This window comes from Anser anser, assembly GCF_964211835.1.
Source record: "Anser anser genome assembly, chromosome: 1".
Classification (NCBI taxonomy): Eukaryota; Metazoa; Chordata; class Aves; order Anseriformes; family Anatidae; genus Anser; species Anser anser.
This window is the reverse complement of record NC_139720.1, coordinates 212,323,258-212,344,382: the sequence shown is the minus strand read 5'-3', so window position 1 is coordinate 212,344,382 and position 21,125 is coordinate 212,323,258. Positions and strand designations below refer to the sequence as shown.

The 21,125-nt window shown below is 49.9% G+C and overlaps 1 protein-coding gene across 1 annotated transcript in view; it reads right to left on the bottom strand.

Annotated features, from left to right (window-relative positions):
* Positions 1-20,350, bottom strand: part of LOC310892417 (glycerophosphodiester phosphodiesterase domain-containing protein 5-like) — a gene marked incomplete at its 3' end in the record, with an annotated part of 30,950 nt that extends 10,600 nt beyond the window's left edge. The window contains 5 exon segments of the mRNA XM_083820175.1: positions 913-972; positions 5,524-5,617; positions 6,465-6,568; positions 7,308-7,516; positions 20,083-20,350. Of these exon segments, the coding sequence (XP_083676301.1) occupies positions 913-972; positions 5,524-5,617; positions 6,465-6,568; positions 7,308-7,490 (441 nt within the window). The 5' untranslated portion in view covers positions 7,491-7,516; positions 20,083-20,350.
* Between the last annotated feature and the right edge of the window lie 775 nt (positions 20,351-21,125).

Genomic DNA, 21,125 nt, shown 5'->3' with positions numbered 1-21,125 from the left:
AAGGCCCTAACTAGTCTTCAGGGAGATCCTACAGATCAGCATCCTAATAATCAGTCCCTAATCTCTTCCACATAGGGACGCAGTGTTGGTATTTTCCACAAATTGCTCTACAGCTTTCTGGATCTTCTGGAAGCCCATTTTTGATAGTAAAATTGATCGTTTCCACTGTGTAAATGAAGAAACAGAGGATGGAGTATTCTGACATTCAACTATTCCCCTTCACAGCAAGATTTGCAATCTTATTACACTTTCCCCTAAGCTTCATGGCTTATTTTTTAAAAGCCTCACCTGGCTTTCAAGAAGTTCTTAAGAAAGGTGGTTTCTAAAGCATCATTTTGCAGCAACAGCTCCCTGAGGAGTTGTTTCTATGCCTTCCAAACTCCACGTGGCTTTTCCAAAACCACCCCAAGACGAAAAGACACGGGGCACCAGGGTGCCTTGGAAAAGCCAGGTTTCTGTTCTGCAGAGGAAGCAGCCACTGTTTTTAAAGCTGTTGGGTCCTGCTACAGGGACTTACGCTGTGCTCCTCATGGAAACTTTGCCTTTGTCTACATGCAACCACATGTAGGCATGTCAAATGCAGACATCCTCACCTCAGTGAGTCACCACGGGCTCCTTTTAGAGCCAGTGGGGAAAAAAGGTACTTTAGGTGTGATTCATCTCATCTCAATTTAAGTGTCTATGACCAGCTGGATGATTTGCATCCTCGGAGGGTTCATTTCCCTCATCTGACTGCACAGGGAGCTTGGGGTGATTAGCTCACTTGGAGATATCATTAGTACGGATATTTAAAGCCTCCTAAGATTAACCTCCTCCCTCTCTCCTATGATCTAAGCTGTTTTGCATGCAGGGAAACACCACAGGCTGATGGTTTAAAGCATGGTTAGGGTTACCAGAAAACCCTCTCCCCACCTTGTGACTCCAGTGCAGGTACAGCTGCTGACCTTCTGCAAGCAAACACATCGCTAGGACCTGGGAAAGCAAGAAGAGATTGTTTGCATCCTGGTACAAAATGACAAAATGAGGCATTTCTGGAATTATTTTTGTATAGGGAAGTCACTTTACTCTAGACCTTTGTGCACAATGGCAAGGCAGGACAGGTGGATGGAGAGAAGCGGTTATTGCTACAGTAAATATGTTCCTGAAATGGCCAAGCACTCACCAAAACTGCCTTGTAGGGTCAAAACCTTCTCATGGGTGACAGATAGTTGAGCATTTTGGGGTACACACTTTGTGACTGCACTCTGATATATAGAATATGGCCTGGGCCAGCAGCCATGACATGAAAAATAGAGCAGCAACCTTACTTTTTTTCTATGTATTTGTTGTCACTAAAGGCACATCATCCATGGGGGACAGCTCAGGGAATAAAAGTCTCAAAAAAAAACCAAAAACACAAAACAAACAAACAAACAGAAAAACAGAGCAGAGAGCAAAGGAAAGCACACAGTGACAGTAATTGCAAGAAATGCAAGAAATGCACATCTCAGAACGTGGAAAACTGCCTTGGAGATTCAAAACCTCTGGTTTGTATTAGGTTAATTTTTAATTCCCAGCTGTGGCCCTATGGCTGGTGTGCTCCTTTCCCTGCTGGCAGGTTGGAGCCCTTGGGGATCAGGGTCCCTTAAGGACAGCAAAAACCCCAGCCAGGGCAGGGGACAACCTGAGATGCCCTGAACACCAAGTAAAGGATGAGGAAAACCAGTCCGTGGCTCTTCTGGAGACTAGCTTCAGGTTGTCACAGACAACTGATGAACCTGATGACAAGTTTCACCAGCCCAGATGCCTTGCTGCTGTGCAAACACGTGGGTCTATGCTCAGGTGCATGGAGCAAGCTTCCCAACAAGTGTAAGGGATGGTCTGGGAACCAGTATCACCAGATATGAGGGTTTAGAGAAAAAACATCTGTTAGCAGTCATCAGTGCTCCACTGAGACGATAATTTATGATCCAGGTCCTTGCAGACTGTAACACAGTGGGACTGTGTGAAAGCAGGACAAAGAGATTTAGGGCAATAATGTGCTGGGAAGGGGAGCTGTTCTCCTGAAACCCAACTATAAAGGAATGTAAGGTGATTCCGACCCAGCTACAAATACCCTCTCTTTCCAGGATGATGCTGATTTGAGGCAAGATAAGCTCAGCAGAGAATACAGATCAGCCTTTAAGGGCTACTTGACATGTCAGCCTCCTTTAATTGAATCCTACACCCAGGACATGATGAGTAACCGCGGGAGCAGTTCACGGAGAACTGAATTACTGCTGAAGATCTTAAACCAGGCACATTTAAATAAGCCATTTTAGAAAAATGAAGGGAAAAGACACTTTCAAAATCTCCCCTTTTCGGCAAGCAATATTACGAAGACTTGGTCCTTGCCTAAGGTGCATCCAAACGCCTACTTCAGAGGCCGTGCTCAACTAGACTCTCCCCTGCTACTCCTGTGTAACTTTCTTACAAAAGATGCAGCATATTTGGGGATGCCATTGGAGGAAAAGCTCGTTTTTATGGATAGAGGTAACAGCTCATTACCAGCTTACAAGAAGTATAATCACCAATTTTCATCCTCGAATGGTGAAGGAGGAACTCTTGCAGTTGCTCCACTGGTCAGTGGAGGAGAACACGTCTTGATGGACCGGTGAGATGATGTGATGTGGACAAGATCTGTCCTCTGTGTGCTCTGGCTCCTCAAAAGCTGCCTCAGGACCTGTCTGATCTGCTCTTCCATGGAGAGCAGCTGTGTTTAGCAGTGTCTCACACGGTTCCACCTACAGCAAGACTTCTTCAGGCCAAAGGACAACCACCACCAGCAGGTCTGGCTCCTCCAAACTGCTCCTACACATACCCTGGGATTCACTGCAATGGGGGCTTGACAGCACAAGCCAGGTTTCTACATTCACTTTCTGGCAAAAAAAAAAAAGCAGGCTTTCAGAGCTTCCATGACACCCCAGTGTCTCAGGAATGAAGGCTTGAGGTCACTCTTTGGACTTCACTACCAACGTACAATTTTGAGTCGTCTTCTTAGTGTATGAATGCAGAGGCCCCAGCACATCTGAACCCCTTTACATTATACAGTCAGGAGTTACCTCCTCAAAAACCCCTTGGAATGAATGTGTTTAACTGCAGAGAGGCAAATATCATCTTCTGTGTTTGAAAGACTGAACAAGAAAGTATTTTTCTTCTCCCCTGAGCCTGAACTGTCCTACAACAAGACCCCGCAGCTTAACCTTTTAGCTCTAATGGGGATGAGAAGATTGCCTTGGGAGTGATAACAATTAAATTAATTGAAACTGATTGTCTGAAGAAAATTACACTGATGCATGCAGGCGGAGAGAGCCTTTGCACAGACAGCAAGTGCTTTGTTGTGCAGCACTTTGTTCAGCCACTGGTGGCTGCTGGGCAGAAGAGTGTTTGCTTCAGTGGTTCACAATAAGGACGTGGAAGGAGGCCTCCAGGCCCCAGTTGGGTGGAGGAAGAGACTACGATGCTCACAAACAAAACCACGCCAAGCACTGCTTGCTGTAAAAACTCTGCTCCAGCAAGGGCATCAGTGTGCTCAGCTTTCTGACATGTTGGGCTGCTGATGCAAAACATCACAAGGAAGCATTGCCTGGGTGAAGATCTCTGGTCCCTCCTGCAACACGTGGAATCCTCCCTCCTCCACATCCCCATCCCATGTCCCTGCAGGTCAGGATGTCTGTCCCAGGTGATTGAAATTGGCTGATTCAGCCAAAAACTGTTGAGAAATAACAGGCAGGCAGCACAGCCAGCCTCTTAGGAAACAAGGCAAAAGCAAGTTTTCACACGGAGCCAACATGGTCACAGCCCACCATGGTTCAAAAAGGGTTTCTACGTGTGCCTAAGACCTGGTGAAGAACAGACCATGGTTTAACCTAAGTCTAGCTATGATGTGTGATACCAACAGTCTTGTAGGGAAGTCACACATCACAGGAACCACCAGTGGCTCAATGCAGAAGGTATTTCTGCTGTGTTACGCCCCCTGAACATCACTTGGGTAGGAGGGAGAAGTGCTCAGGGAAGTGCCAGCTGGCTGTGGTTGCTCAAGAGTGCTGAACCTCTGGAGATGAATGTTTTTGCTGGGATAGCAGTAGCCTGATGCACCCCAAGGTGGGAGGTCCCTGACTTGCTGTAGCCATGCCCTGCCTCTTTTGCCTCTGTGGAAAGCCACTGCACATTTTGAGATAGCAGGAGCACGAACAGCCTTGTGCCTCCCAGAACTTAACATCAGTGCATGCAGGAGTCTTGCCAAATTAGGCACGATGGACATAATGATGCAAGCACGAAGGGCAAGTGCCCTTAGAAATACCCAGTGACTTTAGGTGGGTTACTTAACAGCTTCATGAAGATGAGGAGCAAATGGATCCTGACCGCACATGCATCTTTGGCAAAGCTCAGAGTTGCCCAAAGTAACATTGCAACCACCAAACTACCCACACTGATCCATTAACACCAGGAAAGCTAGGTAGACCTAGCTAAATAACAGACATTAAGCTCTACAGCCACCAGCACGCCTCAAAATCCTTGTAATTAAATATTGTTATTTGACCTACTTAAAGATAAGTTATTCCACAGCTTTTATAATGCTATTGATTGCTTGTAGCATGGCCAAGCAGCTGTCCTATTTCTCACTTTGTTATTTTATTGCTAGCACTGAAATAAAATCACTATTTATTTGTACTTCAGCAGGGACAAAGGACCTTGGAAATCTGTTGTGTTGGGCACTGCGTGAGCAAGGCTAAGAGAGGTTCCCTGCCACGGGCAATTTACAGGCTGGCTATATGATGAGACGTCAATGAACGGGTAGGAGCAGCAGGAACTGATGATAAAAGCCAGTTGCCTTGGTCACAGAGGTGAGTCAAAGCCACAGCGTCAGCCCCAGCACCTGGCATCTCAAAACGCAAGCTGGAGCAGGAATGAGACTGAAAGTGGGGAAAATTTAATGCAGTTTGGAAAAGTGAAGACCTCAGGAACATAAACCTCTTTGGGCATAAATTTAAGGAGTGTTTTGTGACCACATCTGCGGTCTCCAACTGGAGACAAGCCCTCCAGCAAGGCAGAGAGAATCAAGGCAGCTTTAGTGATAATGTTTCCCTTCTTCTCATGAGTTTTACACTTCAGGGTTAGAGGAATAACTCTACTTTGACAACCCATCACCACTACAAGACTCAGATCTCCATACTTCCCTGCTGTCAAATAACAAAACTCAGCTTCCACATAACCAATACTGGCACAGCTTTCCTTGTGTTGATGGAGAAATGGGTCAAATTCACCAAAGGGAAATCACTGAGGGAAATCACAGAACCTACATCTAGCTCAGAGACACCTGTGTTGAAAATGCTCATCCGCAGGTGGGAGAAAGTACCACAAATGCTCATTGTGTTCCCAGTCCTCCCCAGGTAGCTACTGTCAAGCGTCAGGGCAAGGCTGAACTTTGGTCTGACACATTAAACCATCCCTGTATTTATTTTCTAGGCCCGTAACTCACTCCTTAACAGGAGCCTTACTTACCAACAGCAGCGCGATGTACATGAACAGGATTGCAGCCACTACCAGGAGAACAAGAGACCAGAGGAACCAGAAGCCCAGGTTCCCATAGTTATACCTAAAAAGCAATAAAACCTTATCATAGCATTTGTGGCACGTTAGCAGAAGGGGCTGCAGGGAAAATATATTTGAAGGAGAAAACGCCAGAAAGCTGGAGGAGCTACAGAGGCGTATCCCAAGCAGAGAGAGGGAAGCTTTCCTTTCTATCCAAAGGCTCAATAACATTATTACACCTGAATAACATTATTACACATTATTATATATTATTATATATTACATATATATTTTATATATTATATATAATATAATATAATTATTATTATATATTTGTATTATATATTATATTATATATAATATTATATATATTATATTATTATAACAATGAATAACATTATTACACCTCCCCTTCTCATGGTATTTGAGCTATCTGGATGGCATCTGATTTTAGGGGCCAGATTTACATAACTGCTACCTACACAGTGCAGAAGGAAAGGATTTGCATAAAACCACACTGGTTATTTCTCTGTCTCCAGACTGGGAACATGAAATTCTCTTTGCTCTGCGATAGCTGCTGCAATACCTCTGATGCCAGCCACTATGCTTCTTCGGAGGGAACAGGAAAAAAGGAAAGATGACCAAGGGAAGGAAAGAGCCATTTAGTCCCTTTCATTCACCATTTTTGCAACAGCAGCTGTTATCTTTCTCACAAATCCACACTTAAACCTGTACACCGTAGCCAAGCAAAGGGCAGAGCCTCAGCACCTCTGGAGACCCTGGGAGTTCATTTTGGGTGCCAGAACCAAGATGTGAAGGGACCAAAGCTTTGGCTCGTGACTGAAGTGCCCGGCCTACCTGGGGTGTCTCATTAAAACCCGAGTGGGAAAGGAGGAAAACGTGGCACTTACCAGTCAAAGTTGTTGTAGTCATTTTTCGCTTCACCCCACATGTACAGGAAGACGAGAGAAAAGCAGAAAGCTCCAACGAGCAATGGGAAAAACACGCATTCCCGCTAGAGAGGGAGAAGAAGGACAATCGGTCAGAGCCTCGTTCACTCCAAAGCAAGCAGAGCAAACAGCAGTCACTGCTTGCTTCTAGGCTGTCCGTGAAACACGTGTCTTGATGCTGGACCTTCTGAAGCCGACCTTCTCCTACGAGGAGAGGCTGCGAGAGCTGGGGCTGCTGGGCCTGGAGCAGAGGAGGCTCCGGGGGCTGCCAGCCATGGCCACCAGCACTGCCGGGAGGTGCCGAGAGGCCGGAGCCAGGCTCTGCTCAGGGGTGCCCGGGGCCAGGCCCAGAGGCCCCGGGCCCAGCCTGGAGCCCAGGAGGTGCCCTCTGCCCCTCAGGAAGCACTGCTGGGCTGGGCGGGTGCCGGAGCCCTGGCACAGGCTGCCCAGAGAGGGGCTGGGGGCTCCTCCTTGGGGATCTCCAGCAGCCGCCTGGACGTGGGGCTGGGCCCCCTGCTCGGGGTGGCCCTGCTGGAGCAGGGCTGGCACCACAGGGACCCGCAGCTGCCCCACACCACCAGCCACACGGGGACACTCTCTCCATGGTGGCACAGACAAACTGAGCCTGCCAGAGAAGCACAGCAAGCCCTCCAGCCCCAGGAGCTGCCATCTAGGACACCAAGAGACCGCGCTGGGCTCTAAGGGAGGTGAGGCCTTTGACCCACAGCATCAACTGCTTCTCAGCTTGGACTGACTTTTCCCAGTGCAGAAATGAATGTCTTTGCTGATTCTGAGCTAATTTACCGTCTTGCAGCAGCATTTCCCAGGCTCGGTCCTTCTGCGTTGGTACCGCTTCCACCGGCAGCTGTAGAAACCCGCCAGGCAGGAGATGAAGGGCTGGTGCTCGTACCTCTGCAGCAAGTGCCGACGTACCACCTTCAGCTTCCCAAACTTGATCCTCTTGAGGCTGGTGGAACTGGCCTCCATCTGAAGAGCTTTATCTCATCTTCCTCCTGAAATGAGGTCACAAGATTGATGTGAGTCTCCTTGCCTTCGGGGTAAGCTTTTTGTGTCAGAAGGAGAGGAATTGTTCCCAAGAGGATGCAAAGACCAGCAGGAAAGGTGGCTGAGGACACCCCACCTAACTTTATACCCCTGAGAGAGATGTCTAGAAGAAAAGTACGGTCATTTCAAGTCCCCTGAGTGGTCAGTGGTTATAACTTTGGTGCTCTGCATCACCTCTGAGGGAACCTCTGCCTCCCTTTGACTGTACAGGGAGCTCTGGGAAAGGAAATCATTAACTTTAGCCCTCCATGCAGATTCCCAAATAATGTCAGATGAACCTGAGATGAACTTAGCCATGGGAATTAGCTCAATATCGCTGTGACCTCTCTGCAACCCCTTACCAGTTTAAGTAGTTCAGGTAGGAAAGGGACCAAAACTCTCCCAGGACACAGCCCTCTTATCCCAGAAAAACTGCAGCGCTGCAGAGACCGATCCCTGATGGAAAAACTATTTCCTGACTCAAAGAGCTCTACTGGCAGCGTGTTGGAAGGCCAGAAAGAACAGCTGTAAAGATGCACACATGGGAGATCTGTTCATAATCGGGACTTTAAACAAAGACTCCGGTGGTAAGTTGCAGCCGGTGTTAGCAGTGAAGCAAACAGCACAGGGGTTGTGCCAGCGAAGAGCAATTTGCCCAGCAGGGCACTGTCGAGACCACAAGGAAACATTAAGGAAAAATAGTCCTGTGTTGGCAGACAAACAGGCACCGCTATCCATCGCTTCTTTGGAGAACAGAGATAGCCTGAGATGCTCTCCGAGTGCCATAGTGCCCCCGAGTCCATACCGGTCATGTTCAGATGCAGGCATATCTGCTGCAAAGTCCCAGCTCAGGAGTCCAATCCCCTTAATTTATCTGATGTAATAACAGTAATTTAAGAGCAAAAATGAACAGATTGCTGCACTAAACACGTGGGTAAAATGTACATGTAAATAGTTTGCAAACAACTCCAAGTCCTGCGTTTCTTTGCAGAAATGAATGGATAACAGCTTGCAAATTGACACTACATAAAAACAACCCCAAAAATCCAGCCCTATGATCAGTTTGCAGAAGGCACAAATAAAACAAGATGCAAGTTAAAACGGAAATGATGCTCTCCTCATGTATTTCCTGCTATATGTTCCCAGCCTAACAGCAGCTGGGTTGCAAAGGAGAGGGGATGGAAATGAAGCACAAGAGTTGTCAGTTCAGGCTGCTCCTAACCAAGAAGTGCCCGCGTGTGCCATGCCCTGAATGCCTTCCTGAGACAGAGGTGTTTGCCCATCCACGACACTCAGTTCACCAGCATCAGATCCGGAGGCAGCAGGAGGTCACCCCCTGGTAAAAAATTGATGCTGCTCTCACATGGCGACATGGTGAGCCTGCTCTTGAGTAACCCAGCACAGGCGGTTTGTGGGCTCTGTGCCACCGGTGAGTGGTGTAGATGACATTTGATCCTGCTGTCCTAGTCACCTGGACTAAAATATACCTGGCATAAGCCCAGCGATTGCCAAATTGCCCCAGCTGTGTCTTCTGAATACGTTTGAACCTTCAGAGCTCTTACCAGAAGGTTTACATGTGCCATGCGGGTGCAGTATTTGTTACCTTCTAGTAGGATCCCTAGACCATGATTTTCCCCATCAGTGAAGCACAGCATCGTTTTTTTCCCCAGCCCTTTATTTAATGCTTCATCCTTTCCCTCCAGCAATAGCAATGAAGACACTGGTTCAAAACCAGCAGCTTTGCTGTCAGAGGACCATGAAATTTGCTACTGCATTCTTAATGGAGACACGAGGCTCACACATCGATATTTATCCATCAGTGTATAGGATTTGACAGGAAAACTGATGGCAGAGACCTCAGCACATTGTCCTCTCCATCTGGCTGGCGGGATGTTAAATCTGGATGTTAGTCGAGATGTTAGACTAGCTCTCTCATAAAAAGGGTGATGGAGATACCACCAGCTCCCAAGACAGGCTAATCCTCTCTGAATTTGCTCTACCATTAACAGTTTTTTTTCAGTGCCTGGCCTCATGTCTAACAGTTTAAGCCCACCACTTCACGACCTGATCTTGATGGATCTAGAGAGGAGAGTAAATGTTTCCTCTGTTACGTATTTCACAACTGTTTGGATGACTGCCGTCTCGCTGGAGCTTTTGGAACGGGTAAGCACAACATCTCACATAATGGGAAACATTCACGTAGCAGCCTTTAAGAGAGCTTCAGTCTTAACCACGGCCAAACAAACCAAGAAATCCTCTTGAGCATCCACTTCCTGGCAGCATGAGGTGGGTTTGGGATGTCCACGTGCAGATCGCAGAGCCCTCGGTGCTCAAAGGGTTCATCTTGTCTCACGGCTGAGCCCCGGGACCCCGGATAATGTCCTCAGGGGACAGTGGCACCCACTGCTTGTCATCCTTTTGGGAAGTGACACTTAGGAAGCTGAAGTTTCGGAATCTCAGTTTGCAAATTCTGCACCGAGGAACATCTGCAACCCAGGAAACGTCTTCAGAGCTGTTTATAAGAAGGAGCCCATCATCCTCAATCATCCTCTACCATTCTTCCTCTCCAGCATGGGCTGACTAGGGGATGAGAGCTCCTGGGGCTGAAATCCTATCCTGCCCAAAAGAGAAACAGCAATGCACAGAAGACCTTGCAGTGACCTGCCAGCCCCATCCAGAAGTACAAGAGGCTGCCGGAGGTTAGAGACCAGGGATGCCAATAAAGCCATTATATCACAGCTGGTGGGAGCAGAAAGCTTTCAGCCAAAGCTGAACGTGCCCTGCCAAGCCCCAGATCATGACTTGCCCCACAGCTGCTCCTGCTCCCACTGGGCATGCGGGGCTCACACTGGAAAAGCAAATGGGAGACTTGGAGCCCCACGGCTGCAAGGGACTGCTGGGTCCACTGGGGAGAAAAGCACAGGAGATGCTTGAGATATTGAATAAAGAAGGCATTTATGTGTAAATTCAAAGGAAAGGGTTGATAGGGATAAAGAAAACCAGGCCTTTCACACAAGGGCAGGCAGAAATGTCCCTCTCAGCTCCAAATGGGTTCAAATCCTCAGCCTCCCCGTCCTTCTCTTTCTCTGTGTCCTCAGATATCGTGTTTAATTTAATGCAAGCTTCCTCACACCTCTGCCCCCCTTCGCTTTCTCCATGACCCTCCATCCCACAACCTCATCCTTGCTCCCAAATTTCCAGCCTGCTGTTACAGCTGCACTGGGGCGTTCAGAAGCCACAGAAACATCTCTCCCAAGGTATGGCCGAAACTGCAATGCCTCAGACCACATCAAGCACTGAAGCCTTTGACTTCACTAGCACCTGATCCCAACAAAGATAATATCCCGGCTTCTGGACCCAGCAACTGGGATAAAGGGGCAAAGAACATTGCAGCATATGGTGGGTGCAGAGTCCAAAAGACAGGAGGGCCACACGAGGATCTGGAGCAGTTCAGCCATTGTTAGGACACAGCAAGAGACCTCACAGTGCTTGGTCTAGATTTGAAGCAGAGTGCTCCTAAAACTTGGAGGCTGCCTGCAACCCCTCCCCAGCTCCACCAGGCAAAAGTAAATGGCTGGAAAAAGGGGACAGCATACCCCAAATCCATTCACTGGGAAAGCCATGGGAGCAAAGAGCAAGCAGGAAAACATGCATCAGCAGGAGAGCAAAGTTTAGGGCTTCAGCAAGTGAGCCATGACAGCAGTAACACATGTTTTCCAGCTCCATAATCCCAAGAGACCTCAGGTCTTTCCCTTGCAAACAGAGACTGTTTGCTCACAGATAAGAGTCCCCGTAATTGCAGGCATTTGAGCGGGGCTGCTCATTTCCCACTGCTCGACAGAGAGGGAGGAAAAGCATGAGAACTAGCCCGGGGGGTGGTGGAGAAATGAGCTGGAGAAAAAATTGGGAAATATATTCAGCTGCAAAGCCTGGATGCAGAAGGTAGTGCAAGCAGAGCTGGCTGGAGAGGCAAGTGCACGAGCAAGGAGAGGATCCTTGCCTTATTATTGTTATTATTATTATTATTTGATGCTTAGAGCTGGGGAACTCATCTTCTGAGTGGTAAACAGGTACAGAAGCCAAACCTGGCATCACCTGTAGCTTTCTCCTTGAGGCTTTTAAGTCCATGCTTTCTCCTCAGCATCATGATGCCTTGTGGAGCCTGATGCAGGCAGCAGGTAGGGGTGATCCCTGCTTTGCCCATCCCATTTCTAAGGGATTTGGACAGAATTTGGAGAGAAAGTAAACCCTGTGCCAAGGCTGAGCCTTCCCAGCGCCTGCAGCTCCTTCGCCTGATGGTGGAGATGCCACTGAAGTCGCCTGGCACAGGGACCCCCAGTGCCATCCCTCTGCTCTCTGGGGACATCACACCCTGCCCCTCCACCTGGGAATCTTCAACATTATCACACCAACAAATCAGAAGGACTAAAATCAACATCCAGACATGGTGCTGGTTGGTCACCGTCCCCATGAGCTGCACACAGACCTTGCCACCAGCCAGAAAACTCAGCAAAGAGCCTCCCTTAAACCTGCATTTCCAGCTCACGGTGTGCCCAAGGATCTGGATCACAGCCTTGGTTTCCTCTTGTTCCACTGCCATCAGCCTTCACTTTCTTTTCAGAAAACAGAAGAGGTTTGACACAGGGAAGGAAGAAGGTTGATTTGAAACACGACTAGTCAACACCTCCCCGTGATACGGGATATACATCCTTTCCTTTCCCTGGCAGGTGATAATTATAATTTATCAGCAAGACATTCAACAGCTTCTTTATTAGCCCTAATTATGCCTTGCTTCTGCGTGGGATCCCAGGGAGGATGTGCAGCTCGACTCGAGTGTGTGCAAAGTAGCCCTGAGGACTGATTAGCTGTTGGTTTGAGGCAGATGACAGCCCTCAGCACACAGAAATGCTGGGCCTTACCCCAGAAAATAATGAATGAACATGGAAAGAGAAGGGGTTAATGAGGAATAAGTGCTCCCGTGGCTGCAGGAACAATACTCGTTTCATTTTGTGTGCTGTTGTACACCTCCAGCATGCAGTGGCTGTGGCTCTCAGAGCTCTGGGGAGGTTTCCAGCAAGGTTAATGTCCCGTGTTTTGCAATATGCCTCCGCAGTTTGAACGGTCATAAATAATCACGCCTGCTTCAGACAAATGAACCTGAAAATACAGATGAAGCTTTGCATCTCTTCGGGTTGCAGAGGGACTTACAGAGCAGTCTTGGTGCTGGGGCTCAAAGGTCAGCCATCCAGCATGAGTTGTGCTGGGAAGGGGTGCTGTACCCTGCTCAACACGAGCCACACTGGCTGGTTAGACCAGGATTCATCTGAGGATGCAGGCAAATGGATTTTCCGAGGCAACCAACCATATATTTTGGGGTGGAGGTGGGGGTCAACTTGACAAGCCCTACAGGAACCCCAATTGATGAGGATGATCGGTACGGTTTTGGAAACACTTCTGCCAGCCCCAGGCTTCTGCACATATCCCTGCGTGGAGAAGCAGACATCACTCCGATGGTGATGGGCTCACCTCAGAGCAAAGCCAGGCATCATCCATGAGAGTCTGGAGCAGAAAAGGTACCTTAATCCCTGCCTTTATTTCAGAGGGCTCATCATAGGAAGGAACGCTTCAAAGTTGAACCACGTTTTAGCCCAAATTACTTCTTTTTAAACCTCTCCTTTCCCCAAAAATTGTTTGGTCTCCCTTCACTTCAAGAAACTCTCACAGTACGCTCTCGCGTTTTGACCAAGTTTGTCCCCAGCCCCCGGGGTTGACTCATTATCCACAACCTCTTGCAGAACCCTCGTCTAATCCTAATCATCACCATCACAAATCACAGCTGGTTTTCTTCATCTTCAAAGCACTTTGCGGGCTGCCTCTACAAATGCGTGCCTAGGAAATTATTGGCCAAGCCTCAGAGCATGTGCGATGGATTTTGTGCAAATGCTTTCAGTTTTGTGTTGAAACAGGCAAGGGGAAATTGTCGTGTTTGTCAAAGGGCCTCACAGCACTACAATAGATTTTTCCCTCTTTCCTGCTAGGAGCAAAATGAGTGTTTAGGATAAAGGCAATGAATAGTAGCTTAGTGGCTTGACATAAAAATAAAAATAAAAGGAAGAAGAAAAAGAAGGGGTGGAGAAAGACTTCCCAAGTGCCACAGCATTGGCTGGACTTTTGGCTGGAGCCATCCCTCGTTACACGGAGACTTCCCAAAAGGGCCGCGTGGTTTTGGGTCTGCAGAGGTTCGCCTGCTGCCCCAGTCCCTCCATCTTCGAGGAGCAAAGGTGTAGGACTGGCACGTATGGGGATGCTTTCATCTACAGAAATTTTCCTTTGAGGGGGAACAGGAGGTAAATCCCAGCATAGCTGTCCCGTCGGGTCGGGGTTTGAATTATTTTTGCCTGCCAGTTGCTTGTAGAGAGGTTCCAGCCCACCTACCTTTCAGAAAGGTCCACCCAGCTCACCCCGCTGTCCTTCTGGGAAGTCCTGCCCGCCCCAACCCTCCTCACGGAAGGTTCCACCAGCCCCAACTGTCCTTCCAGAAACTTCCACCGCACCACTCGAGTGAAGGCCACCCCCAGCCTTCAGCCCTTGCCAGTCTCAGGTCTCCAGGACCCCAAGGACTGAAGCTTCAGCCCCTCCATCATGGGGGGACAAGAGGAGGAGAGGGCAGAAGCTGCACCGACCCCTGCCCTGGGGCTCGTTCCTCCAGGGAGGGGATGCTCCAGGGCCAAGGGGAGAAATGGGGGAGAGAAAATTCTGGCTGAGAATAATAAAGTCCTAAACTCTGACATCAAGTGTTGACCCAAACGTAGCAGGTTTTTATGCTGTGGTGTCTCTTTCCTGTAATTTGTCATGAGCTAAAATGTGGAGAGGGTCCAGTTCAGCCATGGAAGGGCCTGAAAAACATCAGAAAACTCAAGTAAAATAAAATAAAAGGTCGACATTCACTCATAGGACATGGCTCTTTCTTCCTCCTAGAAGACGAATTATAAGGCCTGGAAACAAGGTGGGACTATGTAGGTGCAGAACCAGGGGTAGTGCCCCAGGAGAGCCCAGATCTGCACACCAGGGCTGCCAGATATCGGGGTGTTAAAGGGCTCCACTTGCAACGAGCCCCGGGATCGCATCGCTTCCCAAACTTCCCTTTCAGGCTCGTTTCATTCACGCCCACGAGAAAGCTGAAGGGTTGAGAAATCCCCCGCTGAGCAGCCAGCGTCTCGCACGCGATGCTGGAGCAGCAGCAGATGAGGCGGGATGTCCCGGCTGGGACAGGAGATTTTTTTTGCTTAAAGTGAAGAGGGAAATGCTGTGTGGCATTAAATATCCATTAATGCAGAAGCAAGGCTTCTTTTTGTCCTGTGGTACCTTGCTGCATATCCCTAGAGACATGATGCACTGCACAGCACCAAATTTGGGGTTAAAGGACCTTGTGGGGGTTATTACCTGCTAGACCAGAGCTTGGGGTGGGCTTCGAGCCTCCCTACATGAGACTCGTCCCCCCTAGAACCAGAGGGCACTCCCTGGGCAGCCATTCACGGTGTCTTCACCTGCCCTGCCTCTTCGGGCCACTAGCCACCATGGTGGCCAGCCCCCCAAAACACCCTGGAACAGCCACGGCATTGCCCCACCACATGTGGGGTGGCACACAGGTAGCTCTGGCCCCATTGCTGGGCCATCAGCAGTTCCTTTCTTCTGTTTTTTACCCTGAGAGCCTTCATATAGCTGATTTGTAACCCATGAGCTTGGGCTACAGCCCCACATTGCTCAACATGTCCGTTATATGGATGTCCAGTCTTTTGGGGGAGCTGGATTCCCTCCTCTGGGCACTACAGGTGGGCAAAGGCAGAAATTAGCCCCCAAAAGGGTCGGGAACTGTGAGCTTCCAGCTGTGAGCACAAGGAGGTGGTTGAAGCCAGATGTCGGCCCCAGTCACAAGGCAGCCGACAGCCCCGAGATCAGGGACACGGTTTGGTGGGTGACATTGGTGGTAGGGGGATGGTTGGACCAGATGATCTTGGAGGGCTTTTCCAACCCTAATGATGCTGTGATTCTATGAGATGTCCGTGTCCACATGTCATTTTGGTCATGCCAAGAGCGAATGGGGAGCACTGGGGAGATCCTACCTACAGGTCAAGCCTGAAAACAAGCCTGAAACTCAAAGCGACTGGTTTGAGAGGAAGCTGCTCCCCACATTTCGGCGTGGTCAACAGGAGGGTTTTGTCCTCACCTGGCTCATAGCAACTTTGCAGGTGGTGCAGGGCATGGGGCTGTGTTCAGCACGGTCTCAGGTCACACGTGGAGCTCAGCCTGGGGCTGTGCCCCTGGGTGGCCCCCAGCTCTCCAAGAAGTCTCCGCCACCCTTGAAAAGTGGCCACAGCGAAGAAAAAAGGGCTGGGGAAGGAGGAGGAATAAATCCCTTGGAAGCCAAAAAAAAAATAAAAAATTAAAAATGGTGCTCAGAAAAGGGGGGAAACATTCCTTTGAAGATAAATCCCACTTTGTGCAGTTCAGCACATCCTGGCTCGGCTCCCACTCTGCTCCTGGGAATTCCTAAGCGGCTCTTTGTGCCCTACTGCTCAGGGGAGATGATGAGATGGGGACGCAGCGTGGGGGACCCCCGCCGGCCCCCCCAGCCCTGCTGAGGGCAGCGCAATGCCGCCAGCGCCATCTCCAAGGGAAGACTTTGTCAGTCGGCCAAAAGGGGGAGAAGAAAAGAGGTCTGCAGATCACATACCTCCGCCGGCGGCTCTGCAGAGCCCTATTCAGCCAGGACAAAGGACGGGGGCCCTGGACGGTCACCGCCCGAAGCCCCCAGCGCCGGCCCTCCCGTGGGCTGCCCGTGTTAAAGTTCAGGGTTTGGAGCAAAACAGCCCTGCAAGGAGGGGAGGAAGGGACGCTTTCCACGCCGTCGGCCGGAGGTTTCTCTATTCAGCTATCCGCAGCATCCATATGCATCAGGGCTGGCCCGTTTTTACCCCGTAACAATGCCGCCCCGCTGTTCCCAGCGCACCCCCCTTTCTGGCTAATTCAGTGCTACGCGTTTCTGCATAAGTCATCGCAGGATAGTTTTGAAGGGATTTAGGGAAAGGATGGCCTGACACTCAAGATCCACGCCCAAGATCCCCATCCTGACTCCAGCCTCCCAGTGCGGTGGAGCCATCACCCAGAGCCTCCTTTTCCCCCTCATGAACATCTCCATCAGCAGTCATTCCCTGTGCCATTTTCCATGGGGCAGGGGCGTGCTGAAAGCACGGTGAAAGCAGCAGATGACGACTTCACAGCTCATTTCTTTTTCACCCATCGTGAAAATCTCCAGGGCCTGCTCAGCAAGGCAGGTGCATGGTGGTTTTCATCGCATGGGCACCACCTCATGCAGAAAACCAGCGTGCAGGACCCCGATGGACAACCTCAGGACCTAGGGTATGGTTGGCTCTGCTGGGTCAACACCCAGCAGCGCTCACATCCCAACAGATCAGAAGAGGGTAATTTATTTAGCCGTAGAGTCTGTGGTGGGTGTTTCAATTCCTCTGTTTTAATTCCTCTAGGACCCATCTCCTCCGTGTTTGAGTGGTTACAAGGAGTGAAGAGGAATGGGTACAACTCAACCCATCCAAGAGCAGGCATCTTGAACAGGTTGGATGAACACAGCCAGAGTGCCAGGGCATGAATCCAGCCCAAGACATAAGGACATTCATCACTCCAACCCAAAAAACCCAAGCACCATTTCTTGGGCCTCCCAAGTTGCCTCGATTTAAGTATGGCCCTTGGGCACCAAAGCCCATTGCTGCCTGGAAACCCTGCCTTTGCTCTGGGTCTGTCCCCGCTGCAGTAGGAAGAAATGCAGGATTTCTCCATGCATGGTTAAAGGAAGCAGTCACGGGGACCACAGAAGTTCAACAGGCTGATTGAAGGCGGTAGTTCCCAATGCTGTAGTGCCTCATTCTTGTGGAATGGCCCCAAAACATCAAGCCCCAACCAACAGTCACCATAACACAGTAACACAGGCACAGCCTGGCAGCAGGCGAGGGAAGGAAGAGGTAAAGCACTGCTTGTGTAGTTTGGGGGAAGGGGAAGAAAAATGGATCAGAGCCGTTCACCTGCATTTCACGCCCAAATTGGGATTTGCCTAAGCAAGAAGCTTTAAGAAGTTTTCAGGGAAACGGAGCACTTCGGAGAGCGCTGACCCCGCAGAACCTCTCAGACCGCTTTAAGGCATGAATCAATTAAAGCAATCACGGAGCAAAGGTTAATCAGTAGCAAGTACATCTTAAGAAATAAGTAGCCTTTTAAAAAGCCATTGCTCCTGCCAATTCCTCCCCCCTCCCCTTCTTTTCTAAAGTGGCTTTTAGTTCTCGGACTCTGGAGACCTTCCAAAATAAGTCCTGTTATTAAGAGCGGCTGCAAAATCATGCAGCGGCAGGGGATGGACCCGAGGTACTTGCAGCAGCTCGGTACCACGGGGGGCTAAACACCTTCCAGGGGCCTCCAGCTTAATTAGAGCAGATGGAGGCGGGAGGGACGAGGGATTGCTTTTTGCAGTTAGTTTTGAGAAGGGAGGAAATGAGGCGGGAGGGTAAGGAGGGGACTGGCTCCACAGCAGGTCTACGCAAGCAGCGAGGCTCCAGCCCGAGCATGCAGGCACACGGCGGTGCTTCGAGCTGTTCCCGTGCCGTGTCCTGCCTGCAGAGGTGTTCCTCCTTCGGGCAGCCTCCTCTGCTCCCCTGCACAGGGTGTCCGAGCCGAGCCCATGCTCAGCCTGGTGTGAAGCCCACCGCAGGCATCCTCTCCGAGCTGCTCCATCCGTTGCCTCCCTTCCTGTGGGATCTGGAGCCCAAAGGATCTTCCCAACTTCTTATCCTATCCACTCTTCTCTGAAATAGTCCAAGACCCTCCTGTCCCAAGCCACCAAGAGGTCACTTGGGCAGGATTTGCTCCACGTGGGGAGGATGCAGGAGCCCATGTGCCGGGTTAGGGCACCTCAGCTGATGGGTGATGCCTTCAGAAGCCGCTTGCACACGATTATTACAAATATTTTTCTGAAGCTTCTGGGCTCTTGCACAGCAAGCAAACAAAGCCTCATTGCCCCAAAGCTACAAATGTAGAGAAATAATGCTTCTTGTATGTCTTGGCTGTTATTTTATCACACTAAACACCACCATACATCAACTATTTGCACAGAGGAACTTCCTAAGACACACGCAGTCCCGCAGCAAGTGATCACCAAGATTAAAGAGCTGCTTTTTCATCACCCCTAATGACACCTCAAGCCCAAAAGACACCATCCAGTCACCTCCTCGGTCCAATGCCATGCCATATTCTGTGATTCTGTGATAAGAAAGCCACGGGACCGGCTGTGAAACCCAGCTTTCTATTTCTCCGCAAAGTTTCCAGGTCGCCCTGGAAACCCTGCACACCTTTTAAACATTTCAATTGCAAAGTTGCAAAGAGGCAGCTTTGGCTCCCTTCGCATGCGGAGCATTTTTTCAGTTAAAATCCAGCTGGTCCCACAGCACATTCTGCATTTTCTTTTGTTAAATGCAGCTAAACTCTTTGAGCAGCTGTAGGAAATTATTTCCCTTCTCCTTTACCCTTCCACCTGGTGTCATGTGCCGGAGAATAAGTCCAGAGAGAGACTCCCTTTGGAGACCTGGATTCCCAAAGAAAAAGTAGGAGGGAAGAGAGGGTGATGTACACCCTCTGGACCTCCAGCCAGATGAAATCTGCGTTATCCAACCCCAATTGGTCCCCGCGTTGACACCAGCTAACCGAGCTGCTCCTGATTTACACCAGCACTCAGCCCTGCGCCAGGGCACCCAGCCTGGGGAAGGGAAGAGGTCGCCCATCCGAGCTGGCTCGCAGCGGGTGGCAGACCCGAGAGCCTTTGCCCCCTTCCAGCCATCCCTAAGAGGTCTCGATGATTTGCAGCTCTTCCCAGATGTTTGCCCTTTCACGGGTTATTTGCTCCCGGGACGACCTCCCTGTTCACACGCCGGGCAAGCTCGCGGAAAGAAAGAGAGGCTCCTTTCTCCCGTTTGCTATGGAAACAGCCCTTTATCCGAGGCATTACAAATGCTCAGCTGCCAGCTCCCTCCCACCAGCCCCCGGCTCCAGCAGCCCCACCGGCCACCCACCGCTCACGTCTCTCCCCAGCTCCCCTTCCTCCCCTCAACAGGTGACGGCAAACTTCTCTGGCAGGGGTGCCAGAGAGAAGCCGGACTCCTAAACTCCTTTTTCTCTCCAAGAAGTCACCGGGAACACCCCCCTTTGCAAATAATCCCCTTTTGTTCCCGCTTCTCCCCATCCTCCTGCTTTTCGGGCTTTGTTTCTCTGCCACCCAGGCAGCAGCTGCGACAATCGCCCCGCTGTCGGACGCCAACCAACACTCTCAAAACTCCGAAGAATACAAGAAAAGTCCTAAAAATCCACCTTCCCCCTCGCAAAGCTAACTTTTAGGGCAGGCAGGAACGGGCAAGGAGGTATGCATTTCACATAGGTGGGGGGAATCTTTAGCACGAGGACGTTGGAGGTAACTCACCTCGCCGGGACGCACATGGAGGGGTTATTTTTTGCTTTCTGCTGCTCTTGGATCGCTGTGTCCTCTGCTCGTGACACTCAGGACCCGAATGGTGGCACCGCTGTGTGACACCCAGTGTTAGGGAGGCTGCCGGAGCCGTCCCTCCCACCGTAGGAGGGGCCACGTGAGGCTTCATAAATTCAGCCCCCCGAGGCTGGGAAAATTAAAATCCCATCGTGGGATGGGGGCATGGCTCCTGGAGGAGCTGGGGACTCGTGGGTGAAGCCGGGTTTTATCCGTCCCACGCCCTGACCACCCAGAATGTGAGAGGCTGGTGTTAAAACGCTGCCCTGGCAGAATTATGTGTCCGCAGGGTGGGATTCGAGGAGATATCCCAAAGGCGATTTGGGCAAGACATCGCTGATCTTCAGAATTAAAACTAACAAGCTTCCTCCTGGAAAGCATCTCCTGCAGCCATGAGCCCGGGGCATGAATCTGTAGCACACAATTTCTGAGCAGCCCCAGATGCAAACAGTGCTTATTTTATTTTATTTTATTTTATTTATTTTTTATTTTGCAATGGTTTTTGGCTTTAAGATCTTAATCCTATTAGAGACATAACTCCCTTTGGAGGGGGTGAGGGGCAGATCAGTGCAACAAAAGCAGTTTGTGCGGTTGAATTTTGTAACTTCCAGTGCATGGTGGCCTTTTGGAGGGATATCCGTGAAGTTTCTCAGGCTATAAGGCTTACCTTACACAGCTCCAACTTCTATTTAGTTCTCCACTGCACAAGAGGCCAAAAAAAAAAATCCCCCCTTGCCCCAAAGGGCTGCCTGAAATGCCACCACTGCAGGCTTTTCATCCCCATCACTTTTTACACTGGGATTTTTCCTGTTGGATGAAGAGAAGGTCCCTGAAAAGAAAATTCAGCAAACTGCTGTCTAAATGGAGAGGAGAAGAAGGGGGCAGAAATGATGGCCCAGTGTTTTTTAGGCAGATCACATTACAAATATAAACTTTTGATTAGAAGATGGGCCACAGAGATGACAGCCTGATTCACTCTG